This window comes from Ambystoma mexicanum, chromosome 12 (assembly GCF_040938575.1).
Source record: "Ambystoma mexicanum isolate Mex_15411 chromosome 12, UKY_AmexF1_1, whole genome shotgun sequence".
NCBI lineage: Eukaryota > Metazoa > Chordata > Amphibia > Caudata > Ambystomatidae > Ambystoma > Ambystoma mexicanum.
Genome location: NC_090936.1, coordinates 1,223,172,644 through 1,223,197,656, shown reverse-complemented (window position 1 = coordinate 1,223,197,656; position 25,013 = coordinate 1,223,172,644). Strand labels below are relative to the sequence as shown.

Genomic DNA, 25,013 nt, shown 5'->3' with positions numbered 1-25,013 from the left:
AGACCGATTTAGAGCGTAATGGAGGGGCTTAATACAGTAACACCTGTCTAGCGCCGCCATTCATGCTCTGGGGGATTGTCTTTCTTTTTAAAGGCACAGGGCGGGGGCTTAACAGGAGTTATGTTTCCACCTCCCGTTTGCCCTCCGCCTTCAAAAACAACTTAGTTTCACGCCAGCGTGACATTTTCATGCTGGAGTGAAACCAATGATTTCCCATGGAAACCGCCTGCTTTTTGCAAAATGCAGGCAGTTATTAAAGTTACTCACCGACTACAGTACTCATAGTCCATAGTCCCCTTTCCTCCATACTTGTGGGCTTCCCCCAACATGGCGACAGTAACAGAACGTTTGGCAGTGGAAAATTGAGCATCCCCATAAAATTTTGCATAACGCGTGCAGCCCAGCCTCGGGCGTGGGAATGGGCCCCGAAGACCCGCCCTCCGGCCCCTCAGCCCAGTGCCCTTTGAACACATCAGACGCTTAGATACCTGCCCAATCCTAGTACACATTAGCTGGTGGCATACTAGTAAGGGTAGGTGGGCGGGACGTATGGAGGAAAGGGGACTTTGGACTATGAGTACTCAAGTCACTACTGTGAGTAACTTTAAGTATTCATACGTCCCATCTCCTTTCCTCCATCCTTGTGGGTGATTCCACCGAACAGGACCATAGGGTGGAGCTGTGACAACCTGCCTCATATCTAGGATGAAACAAAAATGTTCTTCAGAACCGCCTGACCAAACTCTGCATCGTGCCTGGAGCTGGTGTCCAGGGAGTAGTGCTTACAGAAGGCAGACGGAGGGGCCAAGTAGCCGCCTTAGGATGACGACATCGCAAGAAGCATGTCTCTGAAATGCAACGGCCGTGGCCTTAGCTCTGACCGCATGGGAATGAATCCCTGTAGGAACAGGTTTGCCCATGGCTGTGTACGTGTCATGAATCGTCCTCACTGGAAGTTAGGGGAACAATGGAGGAAGGGATGAGCCATCTCTGCTTCCGTGGAAGTTAGTGCCGCATTCTAGTGTTTGGCTCCTTTTCTGATGATGTGTTTAAATACGCGTCGGAAGCTTCACTCGGCGCATTGCAACCCTGCACTTTCCTTCGGGTTTACACGCTGCTCCAGTGTTCCGTGCCTGCATGCTTTCACTCCCTCCTCCGTTCTTATTCTGTTCCTCTTCCTATTGTCTTTTCTGCTGTTCCCTTTCTGCTCCTGAGCCGCTCCTCCCGCATTACCTTTGAACGCCTTCTTTGTGCTCAGAAGCGGTTACGGTTACAGTAGTTCGGTACCGCCTACTTTTCTCTGTGCTTACTTGTCGGAATATTTCTATTCTGATCCTCTACTTACCTTCCGGATCCCTTTACTGTTGTTTATGACTGGCTCTGGTAACCACTGTTGGTCCGTATACTCCTCATCATCCATGTCACCTGTTTCCAGTGCATCTTGGGAGCTGTAGTATCTACAATCAAAAAGGAACCCAGAACAGGAGAGAAGACCGTTATTACCTGGGATTCAAGATACCATCATCAGTAGGTCTACTTCAGGGTTTTTCGGCAAAGCTTTTCCCTGAAAGTGGGGTGGACTCACTGGAGGCCCCTACTGCCGGCTTATTGCTATAAGGCAGTGTGGCTTCCAGAGGAGCTCATCCTAAAAGCTACAAAGAAAAGCCTAACACCTGGCAAAAAAGAAGGGACATATCTTCCGAAAGCACGTCCGACGAAGTGTCCACAGGTGAGGAGGAGGAGGTGGGAGAATCTAATTGTGAATCACCAGATTATTCTGCAAAGTCTGAGAGTACGCCTCTGAAATGGCCTGAACCATCCAACGGCCGATGGATGCCTTGGAAGCCTGAGAGCCGGCGGGTCGCCCAAAAGTCACAAACAATGCCTCTGAGTTCAAGAAGGATTTTGGCAGAGAGAGGTAAAACGTGAGGACCCTCTTGAGGTCCAAAGAATGCAGGGCTCTCTCTGCCTCTGACTGCAGGGAAGAACACTGGCAGGCAGTCTCTTGATTCAGATGAAATGGAGAGACCACGTTGGACAAGAAGTTTGGGTGAGTGCGTAAGATGACCTTGTCGTTGTGTGTTGTGGAGCTGGCTTGCATGAAGACAATGCCTGCAGCTCACTAACCCTGCACGCAGAGGTGAGAGCCACCAGTAAAACTGTCCACAGAGGTAATCGGCTCGAAAGGCTTGCGCTGCAAAGCCTCAAGAACCACTTTGAGGTCCCAGATCGAGTGCAGCCTATGCACCAGTGGAAAAAGCCTAGATTACCCCTTAAGGCGGGCCTTAACCACTAGGTTGCGGCAGAAAATACACGCTCAGGGTATTCTAGTAAGCCCCAAAGGCTGCCAAATAAGTGTGGCAAGTATCCACCTAAACTGCAGAACGAGCCAGGTGTGCTGAAAAAGCCAGTACATCATCCAGAGCACAGGTGACAGGGTTCAGTCCCTTGTCACAAGCCCAATGGCAGAACCTAGTCCATTTACACCTATACTGGGACCGAGTCGAGAGCCTTCTGGCCTGCTGAATGATGTCCCAGTTGTCATCCGAGAAATGAGCATGTTGAAGCCTAAGCTGGTCAGGAACCAGGCCGCCAGCACTAGCTTGGTTGGGTCCGGATGTTCCACCACCCCGTCCCGCTACGTCAGAAATCCCCTGCTGGAGATCGGAAGGTGGATGGGACCCTAGAAGCACAACTGCAGCAGATCTGAAAACCAGGGTCTCAACAGCCAGTGGGGGCAATCAGGATGAGGCTGCAACCCACTGAAGCCTGAAACTTGCTGCAGGTCCGCTGGAGCAGAGGGGTGGCTGGGAACGCATAAAACATGCAATTGCGGTAACAGATCTGGAAGGCATCTCCCAGAGACCCCTGACCCTGTCCTCCCCATGAAGCAAACTGTAATTCAGAGGGGAACCGAACAAATCCAGGTCCGCGAACCCCCAACGCTGGAACAGGGGCAACAAGGAGTCATTGTGCAACTCCCACTTGTAGGTGTTGTACCCCAAGAGGCTCAGCTGGTCCGCTTCTGCATTGCTGTGCCCCGGGAGGTGGACAGTTGAAATCCAAACCACCTCCGTCAGTGCCCATTCCCAGATCGCTACTGCCTCCATGCAGCATCAGAGGCCTGGGTGCAGGAGAGGGGGTGGAAAATCCTGTGCAAAGTCCTCTTCTGCTTCACTTATTGTCACTGGGCGACCTGTCAGGCTTCTGTGTACAGCAGTCCCGAAACCCCTTGAAGCCGGAAAAAGCGCTGGGTTTGATCTTGGTCCTGCCCTGGGACTGAGGGAAGGATTTCTGTCCAGGCTTTGTCAGGATGCCCCAGGACTTGGCGGTATGAGTGTAGGCTTTCTTCTTCGTCAACTCGTCGTCGAATTAAAAAGGTGCCTGCCCTCCAAGGGCAGATCTAGGATCCACGACTGCACATCAGATGAAAACTTAGTGGCGTGCATCCACGCTGTCCTTCTCATTTCGACACTAAGGAATAGCCATCTGCTGGCTGTGTCGATGTGGGAGACCGAAGACTCCATGAGGTCTTGCACAATGGCCCGGGCATCTGCTGCGCATCTGCCAGACCAGCCTTGAAGGAGGCTTGTTTGTCCGAAAGGAGGTCGGGCAGAAATACCCAGAGCTCTGGCCACAGCTTCTGGATAGCCGCAGCCAAGAGGGAGTCTGCATTGGCTTGCCGCAGATGCAGTCCTGAGATGGAATAATAGCGCTTTCCTAAAGTCTCGAGGACCTTGTCCTCCATGGAGAGACAACTGGAGGGGGCTCCCGTAAAGGAAGACAACGAAGACAGTGGTTTACAATATAAGGAGTCCACAGCTACTACTGAAAAACGTGGCTGCAGGTGGGAGGTCAGGAGGTTTTGGCTCCGTCCATCAGCCTGAACCTGCTCCAACTTCTTGTTCATCTAGGCGTTGGGCCTGGACTTCTCCCAGACTTTTCGTGCCCCTTGCAGGACATCCTTCTGGAGAGGGATGCCAGACCGGATCATGGTGCGCTTATCCAAGACCTCTGCTGGCACTCCCAACGAGCTCCCTCGGGCAGAGGGACCCCCAAGAACTCTTTCAGGACCTGAAAGTGGACATGAAAGGCCTTAACATATGCAGAGAGCTCATCGTCCTGGGCATCATCATCCTCGTTGTCGTTATCGCCCCTCCCCCTACAGACCAAGGGGAGTCCAGGAGCAGGGGCACAGGTGCCGGCGGGTCCCCATAAATCCAGAGCTGAAGACAGGTCCAACGGCAGCTGAGGGGGAGGCGTTGGTGGTAAAGAAGGAGGTGGAGTGGGGAACCGGCAAGACTGGAGCAATGGGAGGTGTCCCCAGAGGAGGAGGCCGCGAAGGCTCTGCCTGCGGGATGACCTCCTCTACAATATCCCTCAGGAGCCCCTTCATCTGAGGAGAATGCATAACAAAGAGGAAGCACTCGAAGAAGCGGTCCTCGCTAGTTGCTGGGTCCCTAGGGGCCCGGCTCTCCAAGCGCTGGTCTCCATTCTTTGTCAAAGCGTCGAGGCGCATGGGGCCAGAAGCCGTAAGGCTGCGAAGGGTAGATATATCCCTGAGAAGACCAGAAGCCTGTACCAAACAATCTACTGCCGCTTCCAGAGGGAAAGGGGCTGGGATCATCCTGCAGAGCCCATTGTATCCAAGATGGCCGCAGGCCTGGCAGGCTACGCCATGTGCTTCTCCACCGTTTTGAGCCGTGCTGAACAGAGGGCCTACCCTGTCTTGAAGAGAGCTCTTGGAGACAAAGTCCTCAACGTGGGGCGGAGGAAAAGTGTTGAAGATCTCCAGCCACCATGACACCCGATCCTTCAATGCCCAGTGACCTGGGGCGCTGCAAGCCGAACATGCGTCCCAGCGGTGGCCGGGCCCCAAACACTGAAGACAGAGTGCATGGGGGACCGAGGCCGGGAACAGACACATCTCGTGAATACTCCTGCAGACGACATGCGCCGGGGTAGGTCAGGCACTGAATGGAAGTTAAATAAGATTGAAAAAACTAAACGGGGAGCAGGCGGAAAGCTAAAAAAGTCTCTGCGCTGGCTGCCAGGTCCGACACCATCCATGCAGAAAAAGGGACTAGGGTGAGGCACCGGAGGGCGGGTCTTTGGCAGGGCGTTCCCATGCCCTAGGCTGCGCCCCCATGCACTATACTAAATTTAAATAGGAAGCTAAGTTTTTCACTGCCAAAGGTTCCAGTACCATCCATGTTGGGGGATGGAGGAATGGGGACGGGATGTATGAGTATCCATAGGAAATCATTGTAAACACTGCCTGCAATGCGTACATGTCAGGCAATGTTTACTCTATTTGCACTGGGGAGTGCAAATAGAGACGTGTAAAGAGGCTTTCACTGTCTCTTTACACTTCTCATTTGCACTCTGAGGGGCCCTGTTTGCACATTGCGCAAACGTAAGCGGACCCCTCCAGGAAATTAAGTTTTATAACAAAATGCACTCCATTATGTCTTCTGTTTCCCAAGTGAAAGGAATGGACCATCCAGGGCTTACAGACATCAAACCATAATGGGTCAAATAGCAGCCGTGCACATGATCATCAAGTTTTTATTTGCAGTAAGGTCTGGTCTCCCTTCGACAAGCAACTGTAAAAAGGTATTCATCGATCTAGTACTGAGAGAGAAGCAGTAGCATCAGCAATGTACAGAAGTGAAAGCGTTAATGATTCAGTGTTTGCAATGAAGATAATGCATAGGTTTGATTGCCAGAGGTTGATCCATAAGATCGGGATCAAGAAAGGATTAAGGGAGCGAGAACAGGAGGCCTTGGAGGAGGCCATGTGTCAGGCGAAGTGGGGTGAAAGGTAGCCATTTAGTATATCTAGGGGTTGGGATAAGGGTGCAGAGCCCTATATAGAGATAAACAAAATCCAGAGTCTGGGATAAAGCACTATATAAGAACACAATTTGATTATCCATATTATTTCTAAAAAATCCACTAAAAACAGCAACCACTCCACCTTGTCAAACGGATTTTAAAGGACTGGGAAAACGGGCGTCTAAATCTGACATGGTCATTTTGTAGACTTCCTGCTATGATTGATGTTAACTATTCGGCAATACAAGCTCAAACTGTGACTATTCAAAAGCCTAGTTTTAACACAATGGGCCTCATTACGGCTTTGGCGGTAGCTAGCTGGCTAGCTGGCTGCAAGGTTGTAAGGTAAAAATCGATTTACCCTTTTCTTTGTATCGCGCTTTGGCTCTTCTACTTCTCTACTTATTATCCTATTGTGCTGCCTTTACCGCTGGCTACTATTGTGCAGTAGTTTAATGCTGCAACTGATTAACCTAGGTCGGGCAAGGTAAACCGAGTGATTTGACTACATACCAAACAAAGCGTTAGTCAAGTTAAATAATTACATCATTAGCAACAGTCTGCTAGGCTTACTCTAGGAAAAGGATGGCAAGCAGATTGAGAAGCGGGAAGTGCAACGAGATTGCCACAGTCCCACTATCATCAACGAGCATAGACTCACTGATATGCCATGGGAGAACATCATATATGGAACCGGCTGTGTTTGAGGAATTAATCAAATAATATATGGAGATCACGCACAAATTACTACTACCCTGAAACTCAAATGTCCATTACTCGAAGTTGATCTTTCTACAACGCTGGCAGAAAAAGACCGACCCCAAACATCACTTCAGTGGAATCAAGGCTTATGCAGTCAATTTGTCAAATGTGTGTCGTGGCACATGGACAAGCTAAAGCTGGTGAAGGGAAATACGACATCTGAAATGGCGGAGCTATACTCTGATCTAATCAACTCTGCGCTAGTACACTTTGGTAAAAAACATCTTAATACCAACCATCTGCATCCATATGATCCTGTCTGCAAAGCGCAGAAACGAGAAAAAAACAAAGCACTGAGACAGCTGAAAAAAACAAAGCTTACTAGTGTGACCTATCAAACACAGCAGAACCGGTTCTTGGCCGTATACAGACAAAATCTCAAACATGCATGGATACTGAGATACAACGAAGATAATTGCACATTAATCAGAGCTATAACTGCATACGATACGCACACAATATGGCGCACAATCAAAAGCAACCGAGTTATTGTTGATGCCCAACTGTATATCAGAATCTGTATGGCACAATTAAATTATCAAGAAATATCGGCTTCCGGATAAATTCTCAAATGTTCCAGAAACTTCCCTGTGCTATAACGAGATCCCTCGGTTGTATTGGTCATCTGAAGACATCAAGTGGGCTATTTCTAGACTCTATTACTCAAAATCAACAGGCCCGGATGGTTTTCCCCCATGCTTGTATAAAGCGGATCCAGATTTATGGGCTGCACTCCTAAAAACAAAATTTCAAGCCATTCTCAATTCGGGAACCATTCCGCCATCCTGGTTATCTTCAAATATCATTCCCATATTTAAAAAAGGTGATCCTACCCTCCCACAGAACTATTGCCCCATTGCCTTGATAGATACTGAGGCAAAGCTTTTTTGCGATCTTATTGCTTTACGACCTAGAAAAGCATATTGAAAGTAATGCCCTATTCTCAAAACACCAAACTGGGTTTCGGAAAGGGATGAGTACCACGCTAAATGCAACAATCATGGCACATGCAATAGCAGGAGCAAAAAAAAGACCTCGAACCCCGTCTACATTGCCCTGATCGACATGTCATCAGCTTTTGACAATGTAGTGCGCAATCTGCTGTGGAAGAAATTGATCAAAATGGGAATCCCGAAAGTCTTAGTGTATTGGTTCATAGTACTACATACCAATACCTCTTACAAAATCAAAGTAACAGCAGAGGGAAGAACCACTAAGCCAATCAGTAGCGGTTTGGGTCTTAAACAAGGTTGCAATCTTGCCGCAACCTTTTTTAATTTGTATCTTGCAGATCTCGACAAAATATGGCAAGAAAAAAATCTTTTTTCCGTGAAAATTGGTGCCATTCACGTTAAATGGATCGCCTTTGCTGACAACATCATAATATTTGACCCCACTCCCGCAGGATTACAATCCAAACTATGGTTAGGTTGGCTCACAACCTAGTTCCTAATCCTGCTAAAACAGCTGTCATGAAATTTGGTGCTCAGCAAAAACGAGGAAGATATCAATTGCAAATCATGGAAACGACGATATCTTGCATCACAAACACAATCTACTTGGGATACTACTTATCGGAACAAAACTCAACCAAAATGTGGTCTGATCTAATAAAAAGCAAGAGTAGACCACTTCTATCACAACTAAAATTGATATACTGGAAATATTGTACATTTTCACTAACTCCCATTATTGATTTCTTAACTTTAAAAATTGAAAGTGTAATCTTATATTCATTAGATATCTGTTTATGTGAAATGAGTACAATCTTAGACCAACTGCAAGGCACTTTGTTGAAAAGCGCTATGCGTCTTCCAATGTCAGTACCTAATGCTGTTTTACAACATGAGTTGGGATAGGTGGCACTATCTAGTCGTTGGAAATGGAGATTGCTTACAAATTATGCAAAAATACACTTTACACCAACAAATTCCTTACACACTGACATGGGAAAAACTCTAGAATCCACGTCCTCTGGATCATTTGCTCAATACCATGCTAAATTATTACCAGGTTACTCACCGTAGTGACCACCTTACTCCTAGTCCATAGTCCCCTTTCCTCCATACTTGCGGGACATCTCTCCGTCCTGTGGGACGGGACCGGAGCACTTTGTAAAAAGCATCCACATTTTTTTCAAAATGTTGTCCCTCCTCTCTTTCCTGCGCGGGGCCCGGCACGCGGCCGTAACCCCGCCCATCTTGGCTCCGCCCCGCGCATCGCCCATCAGTCCTTTTCTATCGCCGGGTCAAAGACTCATTAGCAATAACAGAGGAACCTTATTAGAGGGGACGGCGGGCGGGCGCATGGAGGAAAGGGGACTATGGACTAGGAGTAAGGTGGTCACTACGGTGAGTAACCTGGTAATACTCCTACGTCCCGTCCCCTTTCCTCCATACTTGTGGGAGATTCCCAAGCACTCCTTACATGAACTACGGGTGGATGGTAATACCCCTTACTGAAACAGGTTCTTCAGCACAACCAGACCAAACTGAGCGTCAGCTCTAGAGCTCATGTCGAGACAGTAATGCTTACAGAAAGCAGATGGGGAGGCCCAAGTAGCTGCCCTAGCGATGGCCTCCAAGGGAACATATTTCTGAAAAGCAACTGCGGCTGCCTTGCCCCACACCAGGTGTGCATGGATACCTTTAGGAGGTTTCAGCCTTTGGACGGTGAAAGACTTTGTGATGCAGGCGGCAATCCACCTGGAAATAGTTGCCTTAGACGACGGCTTGCCCTGAGGGTTACCGAAGGTCACAAAAAGTTGAGATGAACTCCTAAGCTCGGAAGTCCTGTCCTGGTAGAACTTAAGAGCTCTTCGGACATCAAGACAGTGTAGAACTCTTTCAGCCTCTGAGGGAGGGTTCGGAAAAAAGACCGGAAGGGAGATCGACTGATTCAGATGGAATTCGGTCACTACCTTTGGAAGGAAAGCTGGGTTTGTCCGAAGGACTACCTTGTCCTTGTGAAAGACCAAGAAAGGATGCCCCACCGACAATGCCTGGAGCTCACTCACTCTCCTCGCTGACGTAACGGCGACCAGAAAGGGCACTTTCCAAGACAAGTATTTGAGGTCTACCATAGCCATTGGTTCAAAGGGTTTATGGCACAGTGCCATCAGGACTACATTTAGGTCCCATGGCGGGAGCGGATTACGAACCGGAGGGTAGAGGCGTGTCAAGCCAGCAAAATGCCTCTTCACCACTGGGTTAGTAAGAGAATAAGAACACAGGTCTGTGGAAAGGTACGCGGAAACGCTGAGAGATAAGTCCTGCATGACAGAACTTGAACCCCTGACTCTGCTAGGGAGGACACGAAGGACAGCACTGTGTCAATCGTGGCCACCCTCGGATCCAACTTCTTCTCCAAACACCAATGACAGAACCTGAGCCATTTACTCCTGTATTGAGATCTGGTCGAGGGTTTCCTGGCTGCCTGGATAATGCGCATGTTATCCGCAAACAAACTCAGATGCTCTAAAGACTTGAACTCAGGCACCATGCCGCCAAGCTGAGCGACTGTGGGGAGGGGTGCCACATCTGTTGTTCCCCTTGGTGAAGAAGATCGGGAGTTACTGCTAACCTGATCGGCGGATACACCGACAGGTGTTGAAGTTCTGAGAACCAAAACCTGGCCGGCCACCACGGGGCTATCAGTAGAAGGGAACAGTTCACAGAGTTCTTCAACTTCCAAATTGCTCATGAACTAGAGGCAGAGGCGGGAAGGCGTAAGCTCTCAGGTTGTGCCATGGAATCTCGAGAGCTCCCAGCCCCCCTCTGGAGGCATACTGAGGAACCTTCTTGTTTACCGCCGTAGCGAAGAGGTCCACCTCCGGTGTGCCCCGGCGCGAGAAAATCCATGAGAGGACCTCCGCCTTCAACTCCCACTCGTAGCTGACCACTGTCCGCCGGCTGAGGGCATCCGCTGTGACATTCAGCTGGCCCGGGATGTGCACTGCAAGCAGCCAGACACCATGAAGCACGGCCCACTCCCAAATCTGGATGGACAGGTCCACGAGGGGGGGAGACTTCGTTCCCCCTTGCTTGTTTATGTAATTCATTGATACCACATTGTCCGTTCTTATGCGGACCACCTTGTTGACAATGAGCGGTCTGAACGCCCTGAGCGCTAGGAAGATCGCCATAAGCTCCAAATGATTTATGTGCAGGAGCTTGTCCTGAGGCGACCAGAGGTCCGAGACCTGAAAAAGATCTAACGTCGCACCCCACCCAAGGAGGGAGTAGTCTGTCGTGATCGTCACCGTGGGGACCGGGTCCTGAAACCCGAGCCCCCAGACAGATTGCTGACAGATGACCACCAATCCAGGTCCACTCTCATGGAATCCGGAATAATTACCCACATGGAATCCGGATCGACTGCCTGACGCCATGAATTCCGAAGAGCCATCTGGGTCCGTCTCATTTTGAGACGAGCAAGAGGAAGAACCAGTACACACAAGGCCATGAGGCCCAGAAGCCTCTGGAACCACCAGGCCGAGATGCTCTCCGACTGCGCAAACATATGACACATGGCCAACAGATCCGCCATTCTGTCCCCGGTCAGATAAACTCTGCAGTCGATCGTGTTCCAACGAAAACCCAGGAAGATCAGGTCCTGTGAGACAGTCATGGAGGATTTCCGCCAGTTCACCGACAGCCCAAGATGGAACAGTAGCTGAAGCAGAGACTGGAGGTTGACCGCTGCTGCCAACGGACAAGGGCTGCGTAAGAGCCAGTCGTCCAAATAAGGATACACATGGATACCCTGGAGACGAAGATAGGCCACAATCACCAACATCATCTTCGTGAAGACACGCATCTCCGAGCTGAGGCCAAAAGGAAGCACCCGAAACTGGAAGTGCTCCTCTCCCAAAGAGAAGCAGAGGTATCTCCTGTGTGGACTCCAAATCAGGACATGCATGTACGCATCCTGAAGATCCACCACGCTGAGCCAATTGCCCATCTGCAAAGAGGAGCGAATCTGGCCGGGGGAGATCATCTTGAATTTCTCTTGGGGTAGGAAAAGATTGAACTGGGAAAGGTCTAGGATGGTGCGCAGGCTAGCCTAGTTGGGTTTGGGCACCGTAAACAGCCGGGAGTAGAAGCCCTCCCCTCGATCCCCAAGGGGAACGGGTTCCACAGCTCTAAGGTCCAGAGGTTTCTGAACCTCGGCCTTGTGGGAGGGTGAGCCCGACAGCTGAAAAGGATGGTTGAGCGGTGGGGTAGGGGGTAAAGGTAAGCGGAAGCCCGCTCGAGCGACTGACAAGACCCATCTGTCTTCTGTGATGGTCTGCCACGCCTCCCAATGAGACGCAATGCATCCTCCCACCGGGGTTTCGTGCGAGGGCGGAAAACCCTCATTTAGCAGGCTTATCGGTGCGGTGCCACCTGAACCTGCTGAGGAGCAGGAGAAAAACCGCGTATGCTGTTGTCTACGGCGGTTATTCCCTGCAGGAATAACCCTATTAACCCTATTATTCCTATTATTATTAGGGGCTTCCCTGCGGTCGAGGAAGCCCCTAAACCCAGAGGAAGGTCGACTTTGAGACAGCAGTCTCTGGGATTTGAAAGGAGCTTTAACCAGAACAGACAATGATTTAGCCGTCTGAGTGCTATCCTTGGTTTTGGTGAGCTCTACATCAGAAGAAGAATGAAAAAGCTCCTTACCACGAATGGAAGGTCCAATACCTTGTCTTGCACTTCCTTAGAAAATTTAGTGGCATGCAGCCACACCTGCCATGAGGTATCAACCCCAAGCATCAGGCCCCGAGCCGAGGTGTCTACGTGATGAGCCGCAGCCTCCAGGAGATCCTGGGCCAGGATCCTGGCATCGGAAAGGCCTCCTTTGAAATCTTCCAGCTTCTCGACCGGGATTTGCTCCTCAAACCCTGACAGACCTTTCCACATCCGCATGTTAGCTCCCGCCAATATCAGTTCAGCGTTGGCCTGCCTGAGCTGCAAGTCCGAGTTGGCAAAGATTTTCCTCCTGGGGGAGTCGAGGAGCTTGTCCCCCTTTCCCAGAACCTGTGTAGCCATCGTGGAAGAGGAGGCCTGGACTGCAAGGTGGCCGCAGCCACCACTGTGGAGGAGGGAGGCGGACAAGATGGGAGGGCCACCTCTTCCGAAGAATGCAGCCTGTACCATGCGTCAATCTTTTTATCGACAAAAAGTCTCGAGTGTGGCTTTTCCCAGACTCTTCGGACCTCGGCCAAAACGTCCTTCCGCAGGAACAGGCCGGTACGCTCCAAAGGAGACAGGGTGAATGCCCCAGAAAGCACGCCCTCCTGCGGAGCGGGTGCCTCGGGCACCGGAACATCTAAGGAACTCATCATGTCCAGTACCCGGTTATGAAAGGCTCTGATAGAGCGGGGAAGGTCCTCGTTGTCCTGATCGTCTTGAGGGTCATCTGACAGGTCAGGATCCTGTTGAGCCGTGTCAGGCACTGCCTTGTCCACTGGGGACAATGGAGGCAAAGGTGGGAGAGCAGGGGGGGGGCACCACGGGCAAGGGAGGCGCCGGCGGAACCACCGGAGGAACAGGTGGAGCCGGAGGCGCCGGTGGACATATCTCCTTGAAAAGCCCAGTGAAATATTTCCTCATGGGGTCGGTGCGCATAAGCGCTTGAAATTTACTGAAAAAGGCATTCTCAGGAGATTGTTTCGGGACCTGAGGAGGCCTCTCATGAGGTGGACAAATCCAGGGACGTAACGGGGAAGGCTGCCACACCGGCCCCTCCATCGATGTATCCACATAAATCAAAGGAGCCGCCCCCGCGGGCAACGAAACATTGTGCAGAAGAGGCATCCGGGCGTTCCAATCATAAACCGGCCGGTAAGGATGCGCACAAGGGACCTTAGGTTCACCCAAGAGACCGAGCCCTAAACCAGAAGCCGATGGCATAGTTGTAGGGGTAGCACCTAAAATGACCGCCGTGGTCGTGGCGGGAACGGGCGCCATTTTGTCCTCATCTGAGGGGAACTGCTGCATGTGAGGAAGTGAGGCAGGGGTCCCCGTCGATGGATCAGGGGTCTTAATCTTAGCCTTAACATAAGGAACCTCGGCCTAGCCGGTACTATGAGGCCTGGAATGTTTTTGTGACATACCAACCGCCAACTGAGCCTTCGAAGGAATGACCTTGGCACTGCCATTAAAAGAAGAACTTTGCTTCTTTGCCCCCTCACAAAATCTGGTGTCACCACAAGAGCGGGAACGGTGCGCTTTCACCGACAAAGCCTTGACCGGCCTCTCAGAACTGTTGGTAGCTTTAGCCTCTGTACGAGGGACCTCGGACCCAGGCCCAGTAAAAGCCTTTTCTGCGCGGGCCTCGAACATCCGTTCGGTAACTACAAGCCCAGCCAAGGCCTCGGGGCGCACCCCGGTTTTGTTTTTGAGGGAAGACAACAGGGAGGCCTCAGAGCGAACTCCGGTACCCCACGACTCAGTAGAACTGGGTCTACAAACAGCCCCCACAGGAAGGGCCTCGGAGCGTACTCCGGTGTTCACAGGCCCCTTACGGAGACCCTTGAAGAAAACTCCGGTAGAATTATTAGGCCCAACGGGCACCTCAGGGCGAACCCCGGTAACAGAGCGATCAACGCCCCTCCCGGACCGAGAGGAACCCGGGAAGGTATCCCCCGGCCGGGGTGCTCTGAAAAGTAAAGAACTTACCAGGCGTTTTTTCTTCTCGTCGATGAATGCCTGAAAATGCGAAGGAGGAGTTTGTTGGAACACCTCCTCCCACCGCTCCAACCGACGTTGAAGTGCCCGGACCGAAAGGGAGTCACAGTAAAAACAGGAGTCCCAACGGTGTTCCGGGCCCAAACACTCTAAACAAAGAGGATGGGGATCCGCCCTCGCGAAGCGACGGTGACACGATGAACAATCTGGAAAGTCTAATTTGAAAGACATAGACAAACTAGTAAACGAACGCTAGCGAGAGCCAGAGGGGACAAAAGGGAAGAAAATCTTCCGAGGATGCAAGTGTGCCCGGGCCCGATCGAGCGGGGAAAAGGACGGACTGATGGGCGATGCGCGGGGCGGAGCCAAGATGGGCGGGGTCACAGACGCGTGCCGGGCCCCGCACAGGAAAGAGAGGAGGGATAAAATTTTGAAAAAAATGTGGATGCTTTTTACAAAGTGCTCCGGTCCCGTCCCACAGGACGGAGAGATGTCCCGCAAGTATGGAGGAAAGGGGACGGGACGTAGGAGTATGTGCAATATTGAATGAAGTACATATCACTGTGGATGATGTGCATTATAGACCAGGCTATGCTAAGAAAAAGTTGTTTGAAATGGAATAAGCATTGAACACATTTTTTAATATAAATTGTATAAGGAATATTATTTGTATTCCAAGAAGTGCATTCCAAGATTTGATCATATCACTTTATTCCCATGTAACCATACGAGAAAAGCATATTTGTGGTACAAACTGAATTTACACAAAAGAGAGGACTGCAAATTGGAATGACAATAAGAACAAAATAGACAGTAGGAAATGTCGTTTTCCCCTATGCACTGAATCCATTGAAACCTTGAAACATTTGATTTTATATTGTCCCCATTTTAAAAACACGAGAACAAGACTATTGATGGAATTTGTGGATATTCGTTACGATGACTGTTTAAAATTTTTATGGGCCAGAATGATGCAAGGCACACATAAACCACTAGTATATGCATTAGTGAGCTTTTGCAAATGTATAGAAAAAAAACTTGTAACTTATGCCAGCAATTGAAAATTGGTCAAGTAAATTTATTGTTGTTGTTGCATCTTCTGTATTGATGAATTTAAGCGTTCCTAGGCACAAATATGAACTGTCAGATCCTTGCATCAAACTAAGCCTGGGACATATGGCCCACTGGAGTTATGCGTTGTTAATACAAGATATGGGCCCTCATTACAAGTCAGGCGGTGGACCATGGTGCTATTAGCACCATGGTCCATGCCGGATTCCGCCATGGTGGATGGCGGAATAACCGCCCAATTCCAAGGTGAGTGGGGCGGTAATTCCCCATTCACCATTTGCCCTTCCCCATTCCCATTTTTGCCCCATAGGGCATAATGGGGATGGGGAAGGCGCTAATTACGGCACCGTAAATTACGGTGCCGTAATTAGCACCAAGGTCGCTTAGCGCCTTGGACTTTAACGCCTGCAAAAAGCAGGCGTTAAAGTGTGAATCAGGCGTTAAGGGTTAACGGCGCCGACAACGCCGTTAAACCCTTAACGCCTGACTTCTAATGAGGGCCATGGTCTCTGGATTTTATTGGAGTTCTATTGAAATGCAATGCAATGAAACACAATGGGCCTCATTAGGACCCTGGCGGAGAGGGTATTACGCCAGCGTAGTGCATGGCGTACCTCTCCGCCATACTACGAGTTCCCGTAGCGCCATGGAGGTTTTCTCCGCCTGGTTTTACCAGCCGGAGAAAACCATGGCGCTACGGGACCTCGTTGTTAATTACGCCACCGTATTTTACGGTGGCGTAATTAACTCCTTCCCCACTCCCATTATACCCTATGGGGCAAAAATGGGAATGGGGAAGGGCAGAATGGGGATTGGGGATTTACCGCTCCGCCGAGGTCGGAATGGGGCGGTAAATCCGCCAACCCCCATGGCGCTATCGGCGGCTTTCCGCCATGCTTCGCGGTGCATTTAGCACCGCGAAGTCCGCCTGGGTCGTAATGAGGCCCAATGTAATATAAGGTTTGTTTTAGGACATTTTAGGAAGTCTTAATTGATGTGTATATTTATGATAAATGTTATGTTGTACGATGTAAATATGAACTGCGATACATTTTTGTAAAGGTTCTATCTCTATGTAACAGATGAAATATAATGAACAGTAACGTTTGTTTTAGGAAATTTTAGGAAGTCTTAACTGATGTGTAAATGTATGCTTATTGTTGTGATACACAATGTAAATATGAACTGTTATAAATATGGTACATTTTTGTAAAGGTTCTACTTTTATGTAACGGAACCAAGAATACATTTTTTTCTTAAATGCAGCTTTGATGCTGTGACCGCTCTTTCTCTGTGATCAGTAGAGTTGGGTTAAAGATCAGCCTAATTTGTAGTATTCCCACCAATTTGAAAGATGGGGATCTACACATCACAGAATTCAAAGGGGGGGAATGAACTGGATGGCCTTCTGATGCATGTCCACAAAAAATGTTAGCTCGGTAGAGTGTATGAACACTGGGCCTATCAGTGCTTTGTGCTAGTATATAAACTGGCCACCCCCCCCCTCCCACCAACTGTCCTCCGTGTAGATTTACACATTGGCACTAGAGATGTTGCTTGGCTTGATCCTTCACCTGCCTTCTGCATATGGCACTGGACTCAAGCAGGCAGGACAGATTCTACATTCAATTTGAAGTATCCAGAGCAATGGGGTGAGATATTTCTCAGGTCTGTCCTCGATTTGTGACACCAACCATGTAAGCATTCCTCCATCTCAACTCACATGACAAGGGTCCTAATGCGCTCAGACCTGGGGAAAATGGTATTGATGGGTCCTGTGGTGATGCGGTGGTCTAGGCCATATTTGTGCCAATATGTATTTTAACTTTGTCATTTTCAAAGAGTTTTTGTGCCACTATCTTTAAGAAGGTAAATGAACATGTATTGCAAGAATCAAGAAAGAAATCAACAGCGCCCGCTGAACGCTGTCCTGTTAGGATTACATGGTCAGTGGTGACTCCAACATCAGACCTTTATAATACACCAGGCAGATGGTAAACAAGCTATAGTGATTTGATCAATATGCAACCTTTCGGTGAGTGTGTGTTGGCTATGACATTTTGCAAAAGAAACACAATGACATGGGCTTTCAGGCCTCACCTGAGCGACTTTTCTCCCTTTAATGGGATAAAGCATTATCAAAGCAAACTTTTATGACTGATCGCAGCGAGGGCTCATGATGCCTATGCCACGTGGTTCCAAAATAATGCAGGTCAAGGCCGATTCTCAAAGGGATGACCTGTGACTGAGCTGCAAGCTCATTGCTCAAAATGTGCATTTTGACACTTCCACTAGTCAACTCTTTCATTCAAGGGGATCAACGAGTGATCGCCATGAAAGACCAAATCTGCAGCCATCTTAGATTCCTGGAGGATCAGCTAAAAATGTGCAGAGACAAGTTTCAAAATGCTGACAATTTATGACCTTTAAGAAAATATTTTAAAATTAGTTAACGCCACCTGCTATACAGCTATAACCATGATATAACGTAATTTGGAAAGAAGGATATCATACCGACATAAAACCAATACTGTGACACCCCTAGATCGGAAATCAGACTTTTGATGGTAAGAGGACTTTGCAGCAGGCTGCATTGTTTCAGCAGGCTGCATTGTTTGGACAGATAAAGACTTTGCTGTTAAGGTGCTTGCCTTGGTCTTCGAAAACTCATCGTCAGTAGAACTGTGGGAAAAGTCTTAAACTTCGAAAGGAAGGTCTAGAACCTTCTCCCGCACCTCTTTTATAAATCTGGTTGCATGCAACCAAGCCTGCCAATTAACATCAATGCCCAGCATAAACCCACATGATGTGCCGCATATTCTAATAAGTCCGGAGTTTGGACTCTGGCATCTGACGAGCTGGTCTTGAAATCATCAAGGCTGTTGTGCGGAATGAACTGTTCGAACTGTGACAGTTCTCTCCTTAGTTTTAGATTAGCTGCCACTGGCACTGTCTCAGTATTTGCCTGTTGAAGTTGGAGGGAAGAGTTTGCAAAGACTTTCTTCCCTGTCACCTCTAAGGCCTTATTTTTCTTTAAGAGCACCTGTGCCGCTGAGGAATAGGTAGCTGATGCCACAACAGTTGACGACGGAAGAGGACAAGTGGATAGGGGGAAATCTTCAGACACTTGCACTCTGTACCTGAAGTTTATTTTTTGTTTAGGTGTTGGCCTGCGTGTGGCTTCTCCCACACCCTGGGGGCTTCTGCCAAAATGTCTTTTCGAAGAAAAAGACCGGAGTGCTCTTGAGACTTTAATGGAGGAATCCCCTGACAACACTGATTTGCTACACAGGAGGTTCAGGAGTTGGAATGTCCAAGAATGCCATAAGATCTAAGACCCTATCATGAAAGGATTTGACTGAAGACGGAGTAGCGTTGTCTTCGTCAAGCCGTCAAGCCCATCTGATGTCACCATTTTGGTGCCATCATTTTTAGGCGGTAAAGAACGTGGAGCAGGAGGTGCAGGCTCAGGCTCCTTAAGCTCAGGGACCCGCTCCAGTGGAGGAAGAGGCTGTAAAGGCAGAGCTTCCGTTGGAGGAGGTGGTGGAGGCAGAGACTCAGGCTTGGGATCAATTTCCTTGAAGAGGTCCTTAAAGTATGCCCTCATTGGAACAGAGGGCATTAGGGTTTGGAAATGGCAAAAGAACACTTCCTCTGAAGATGGTCTTGGCCGTGGTGACATAACCAGTCTATCAAGCGGGCTATGCCGCCACAACTCTGTTGAGACTGTTTGCCAAGCAGGACCTTCCAAGTATGGAGCCACGTAATGTAATGGAGCTGCTCTAGGAGGCAGTGATATAGTTGGTGGAAGGGGCATCCTCAGAGTATACGTCAAATTTGTATGAAAAGGATTTGAGCCCCCGGATGGAGGCGGCAATAAATTGGGCCTGGCATCCATACCTGTCGCCATTAGGAGTGTTGACAAAGTGGCCGACCCCGAAGGGCCCGACAAAATGGTGGACACAGGTGGTGTTGGCTGAGCTGCCATTTTAAGTCCTTCTGAGGTGAAATGCGTCACAGGTTTGTCAGAGGCCATTCTGAAATTTTTCTGCGGATACCGTTTTGCCTGCTTTGACTTGAGCTTCAAGCAATGGTTTAGCTCTTTTTAAGGGATCCTTGGAAGAGCCGCTGCAAAAGGACTTTGGACGTTTGTCTGTCCTGTGTGCTCCTTCAGGCTGGCCCATACAATATTTACCCCCTCAGAGGTTAATCCGGTCATATCAGCCACAGGACGGGGATCCTCGGCTTTGCTGGAAATTTTAGTGCCCTGCGGTGGAACTGCGGAGATCGCTCTGGAATCCATTTTAGGCCTCGAATTAAGTACCTCAGGGCGAGCCCTGGTAACGCTAGAGTCAGTCCGACCCCTTCCAGAACCGGATGACCATGGGAAGGAGTCATATGGACGGGGTGCCCTAAAAAGTAATTACCGGGCGTTTTCAATGAAATTCTGAAGATGAGGTGGAGGAACACCGTGAAAGACTTCCTCCCACCTGACAAGCTTTCGATCGGGAGTGCGCGCAGACAGGGAGCCGCAGTAGAAACATGAGTCCCAACGATGGCCTGGGCTGAGACACTCTAGGCAAAGATTGTGAGGGACTGCAACTGCATAGTGACGACCACAGGAAGAACACAAGGCAAAACCCTTATTGACTGGCATAGGCGGAGGAAAGAACCGACCACAATACCGTGGCAGGAAGAGTAATTAAGGACAAAGCAGGAAGAAGAAATAACCATAATGCAAAGTGTGGCCGATCCTGGCCGTGCAGAGAAGAGGACTAAAGGACGATGCGATGGGCGGGGCTCAGGAAGACAGAGCTAACATCATACGCGCTGCCCTCACATAAAAATACAAAAAGGACAACCTTTTTCTTTTGATGACATCAAAAAGTTCTCTGGTCTCGTCCCAAAGGACAGAATATCCCATAAGTATGGAGGAAAGGGAACAGACGTAGTAGTAAGAGGTCTTAATTTATCTTTCAATTTTTACATGTATAGCAGCGCACCAAACCCTCAGGCATCAGGCCGCTAGTCACAGTGAGTGCAAAGTGAACATTCTTAAAGTGCAGGACCAAGACTACTATATACAAGCGGTTCTCGAAAAGCATTACGGGGGCTGCATCAGGTAAACAGACAGTCAAAAGGCCATCTGGTAAAGCCATGCCTCATGATAAGGGGGGACACATCAGGTATACAGACAGGTAGGACACAATCAGGTAGGTGTACAGTCTGGCAAAACCCCGCTCTGAGCCTCCCCATTGGCTGGCATGCCAAAGCCACGCCCCCATCCGATACTAATATTAATTATTAAGAATGGATTAATAAGAACCTCCTTACTTCTTATGAAGTTTTGTGGCACCCCAGAATCCCAATAAGCATTTCAAATATTAAGCTCATCTCGAAAATACGATCACATGTTTGACTGTCGTGGTTCCTTAAAAAACTAAATAAGAACTCAAAAAATGATGTCTTTTCTGTTTGATAGTATGATACAAATTATGGAAAAACTGTTGGTAGGACATTAAAAAATCATTACATTGTGGACTTGCACAGTACGAAAAATCTGTTGATACAAGATAAAGTTGATGAAGGTCACAGCTATTCAAAGAAAAAGGTTGATGGTCTAAAATGTCTACTAAAGAATTGATTGCAAATGGATGTCAGATTTTACTGGCAGATTCTAAGACCCAAATTTCCATATCTTAAATAACAGACTATGAAATTCATTTGAGAACTGACAATGAGAAAATTGTGCAAGGGACCAGTTTAATATGGCAGTGAATGAATGCTGAGAGAAATCACAGACCTCGTCGTATGGCACACAAACCCTATAGCAGTTAAATATACAATATGTCAGAGACAGTACCCATGATCCCCATTTGATAATGCTCCGAGTCACAGTTGATCATTAAAGGTGTATTGTGTTATATGGTAGCAAAGGAAGGGGCTTTTGTCACCTGTGTTTAATAGGATGCACAGTTTGATATATGAAGCATTATATCCTCTCATCTTCGTATGAATGGAACAGGATTTTTAGATAAAGCTGTCTAACTGGATACCTTTGACATTCCTAAAATTGTGTATGGGTGGTTGATGTTTTGCTTCACCAATGAAACACTTTGCTAACGTAAGACAGACTATCTATGGGAGGACATCTGACGAACTGTCACTGCTGCAGTTTCTTCATTTATCAATCACATTCACACCAGCACAGAAAAGTACAGAAAAGAACAAGGATCACACTAACCTTGGGCATCTTGAATTCCTGCAAATTAAAACAATGAGAACATTATTGAAAGCGCTGATAATTTAAACAAATGTTGAACAGCTGGTCTCAGGTTAGTCTTGGTTGCATAATTTCCCTAAATGCTTTTTTAGTTCACCAAGAAGGCTTGCCTTTTTAATCATGCATAACAGGGGTCTGCAACAGTTGGTTCTCTAGATGTTTTGGACCACAGCACTCTCAACTTCAGCGTGCATAATCAATGGTTTCAGATCATAGGATTCGAAGTCCAAAACATATTGCATGCCACAGGTAACATACCATTGATGCATAGCATAGTGGATTCAAAATTCATCTGGTAAAGAGGGAAGTCTTATTAGCTAAGTAACAGACTCATGCCTACCTGGCAGGAAGTGGCACAGTAGGGATTAACGCTAAGCAAAACCCTCCAATCATAACTCAGACACTACTGCTGCCCCGGAACTATGGGGTGATGAGAAATCAGTTAACTGAGAGCTCATTCTCCATAACATGTTCAATAGAATTACAATTTTCATTTTAAAAAGCACTCACATTTTATTTGGAGCCCTGGATCAAATTTTGAAGTTTTAACTGAAGAATGATGCTTGCTAGGCATGAGACTCATAAAGGCCGAAGGAGTCACCAAGCCTGGCCCTGAATGAGATGAAGCTTGAATGATACTGTAGTCCAAGGTGTTCAGACTCACGAGAATGAACGAAGCTGGGCTTCAGGTTAAGCAATTTTTCTGCACGGAGCGAGGCTAGGGCTTCTTTGCATACACTACTTCTACCACATCATTTTGCATGTTACCATATGTGTCTGATACATGTGTCATAACCTTTAAATGCTGTTCTGGCATACAAAAGACGTTTCACATAGTCTGTAGAGGGGTGGTTTACCTCTGGAACTGAGCAATTTTGAAGGGCCATGTAATACCATTCGGTTATTTGATAACTGAGTACCTATTGTCAGTCTGGATATAGAGCCTCATCTCTGCCCATGAAGCTAAATATTGGAAAGGAGCCCTGGTACCTTCCAGCTCCTCCATCTTGCAGAGCATATGAATCGTGGAGATCACTGGAGGGCGCTGTTATGAAAGGACTTTGTAGGAGCAATGGAAGATGTATAAATTGGGGAGGGGTTTGTAACTCATGCTTTTTAGATTGGGGAGTGACATAACATCCATCAGCCACCTTGGATCAGAGATATCACTTCCCGTGGCCACTCCCAAGGCTCCTCTGGGAACACAAATCAGGAGGAAATCACCTCATCCCATCCCTGCAACACCAGGGACAATATCGGAGTCGAACCACTGATGGACTAGGTGATCAGGTGAAAAGAGTTTGTGTCCTCCCGTCTGAACTTCCTAGGGATGTCCAGCCAGGGGTGTCCCAGTGAAGGGCGGAACAGTGAAGGGTGAAGACCAGCCTTTGACCAGCCTCTTTGCCTCTTAGCCTATGATTTTGCCTTTCTCCCTGATACACATGCGAGTACGCCAAGCTTTCAAATTACTGTACTGTCTCTCCACACTTTGCTACTCGCCTATAATGCATTAATTCCTACTCCTCCTATTCACCTCTCCCTACACTTTCTCCAATCACACAACAACTTCCTCTTTTCCTATCCCTAATATAAAACTCACCACTTGAAACTCACACTACCCCTTCTCTCTTGCACATCCTTCCAACAAACAAAGATGTTGGGCTAGCGATAACTCCTCTAACACCTTTCCACCTCACCTCTCTTCCTCTGAGACTTAACTTCTCTACTCGTCTACTCTGGAATGCTCAGTCTGTATGCAAGAAAATCTCCTTAATCACGGACTACTTTCACTCCACCCCTTTTCCCATAGTCCTTTTTGCTATCACTGAAACTTGGATTTCTCCAACTGACAGTGCCACTCTGCCAGCCTTACACGATTCCAAACTATCCTTCATTCATCCTCCTTGACTGACTGTCAGAAGTGGAGGTGTCGGACACCAACTCTCTCCTCACCTCAATGCCTCACGAATCTGCAATACCACGTCTTCTCCTACCTCTTTTTAATTCACAATTACTACTATTCCTCTGCATCACTCAGCTCACACCGACTCCATCTATCACCCTCCTGGTCCCACTGGACCATTCGTTAGTGATCCTGGGCAACTCTATGCTTCTCTTTCCACTATACATCACCTCATTCTCTTAGGTGACTTCAATGTTCCCTCTACAACCACTTCTTAGAAATCTGAACTTCAGTCTTTTCTTAGTGACCACATTCTCCACTCTATCCATAACCTACCTACCACACAGGGGGTAACTCTTTGGATCTCGTTTTCATCTCCACCTCTCTAGCAGCCCTAATACTACTGTCAAACCATCCATCTGACACTCAATTGTTTCCCCCACCATCTCCTTTCCACCCTCTGGACTTTCCTCACCACTTGCTTCACCTATTACTAAAAGGAAAATTAAACCTTTTGCCTTTCCCCCCTTTCTCTCCTAACTACAGTTCTCACTCTCCTCCTTCACACCTGATGCCTCTTACACCAACACTGCCTTCTCCAGCTTCCAATCCGTACTAATGACTCATTCTCCTCTCACTTCCCACTGCTTACTTTCATCACTAAGTCTCAGCAGCCTCAAACCTGGACCACCTCTTTCATACGCTCTCTCCGCATAGACATGCACCGACTAATGCGCAAATGGAGGCGTAACCACTCGCATGAGGATCTGCAGCTCTACCTATCTGCCATGAACTCTCTCAAGACCACTCTTGATAGAGCGAAAAACAGAATTCTACCTAATCCTCATGAACGCTCACTCTAACCATCTTTGTCAGATACAGGGCACCCTAAACTCACTCCTCACTCCTCCTAGGTCTATGACTATCAACTCCACTCTCACAGTTAATGACCTAGCTGAATACTTTGCTGCACACATTTCCAAAATGAGAGACTGTCTCCTGACCTTCCTCCTACTCCCTCCTTCTATATTCTACACTTCGCCTACTTTACCATCATCCTCTGTCTCTATCTCTCAGTTTAGTCTCACCAATATTGATGAAGTGCTGTCTCTATTGATGGAAGGTTAACCTCTCTTGTGCCCCATCAGACCCTCTTGCTCGTCAGCTAGACTAGTCAAGTCTATTGCCCCTTTAGTGGCCTCATACCTTGCTGAACTCTTCAACCTGTCCTTCAACTCTGCTTGCTTTCCCTCTGTTTTCAAAACTGCCACAGTCTTCCCTATCCTAAAAAAGCAAGGGGCTGACCCGAACCTATGGTTAACTTTCGCCATTTGTCTCTACTTCATCACTACTCTAAGTGCTCAAATGGGTTGTGTTCAAACGTCTTACCAATTTCTTAGACATGCGCAACCTTTTGAGACCCCCTACCAGCAGGTTTCTGCTCCTGTCACTCCACAAGAACTGCTCTCATGAATTACTC

At 48.1% G+C, this 25,013-nt stretch overlaps 1 protein-coding gene across 13 annotated transcripts in view; it reads right to left on the bottom strand.

Annotated features, from left to right (window-relative positions):
• The window catches only part of MYBPC1 (myosin binding protein C1), a 1,087,780-nt gene that overhangs the window by 943,748 nt on the left and 119,019 nt on the right, over positions 1-25,013 (bottom strand). For all 13 annotated transcript variants that reach the window (XM_069629883.1, XM_069629891.1, XM_069629879.1 and 10 more), the window contains exon 3: positions 21,592-21,609. In XM_069629883.1, coding sequence (XP_069485984.1) covers positions 21,592-21,609 — 18 coding nt within the window. The remainder of the gene's footprint in view (positions 1-21,591; positions 21,610-25,013) is intronic.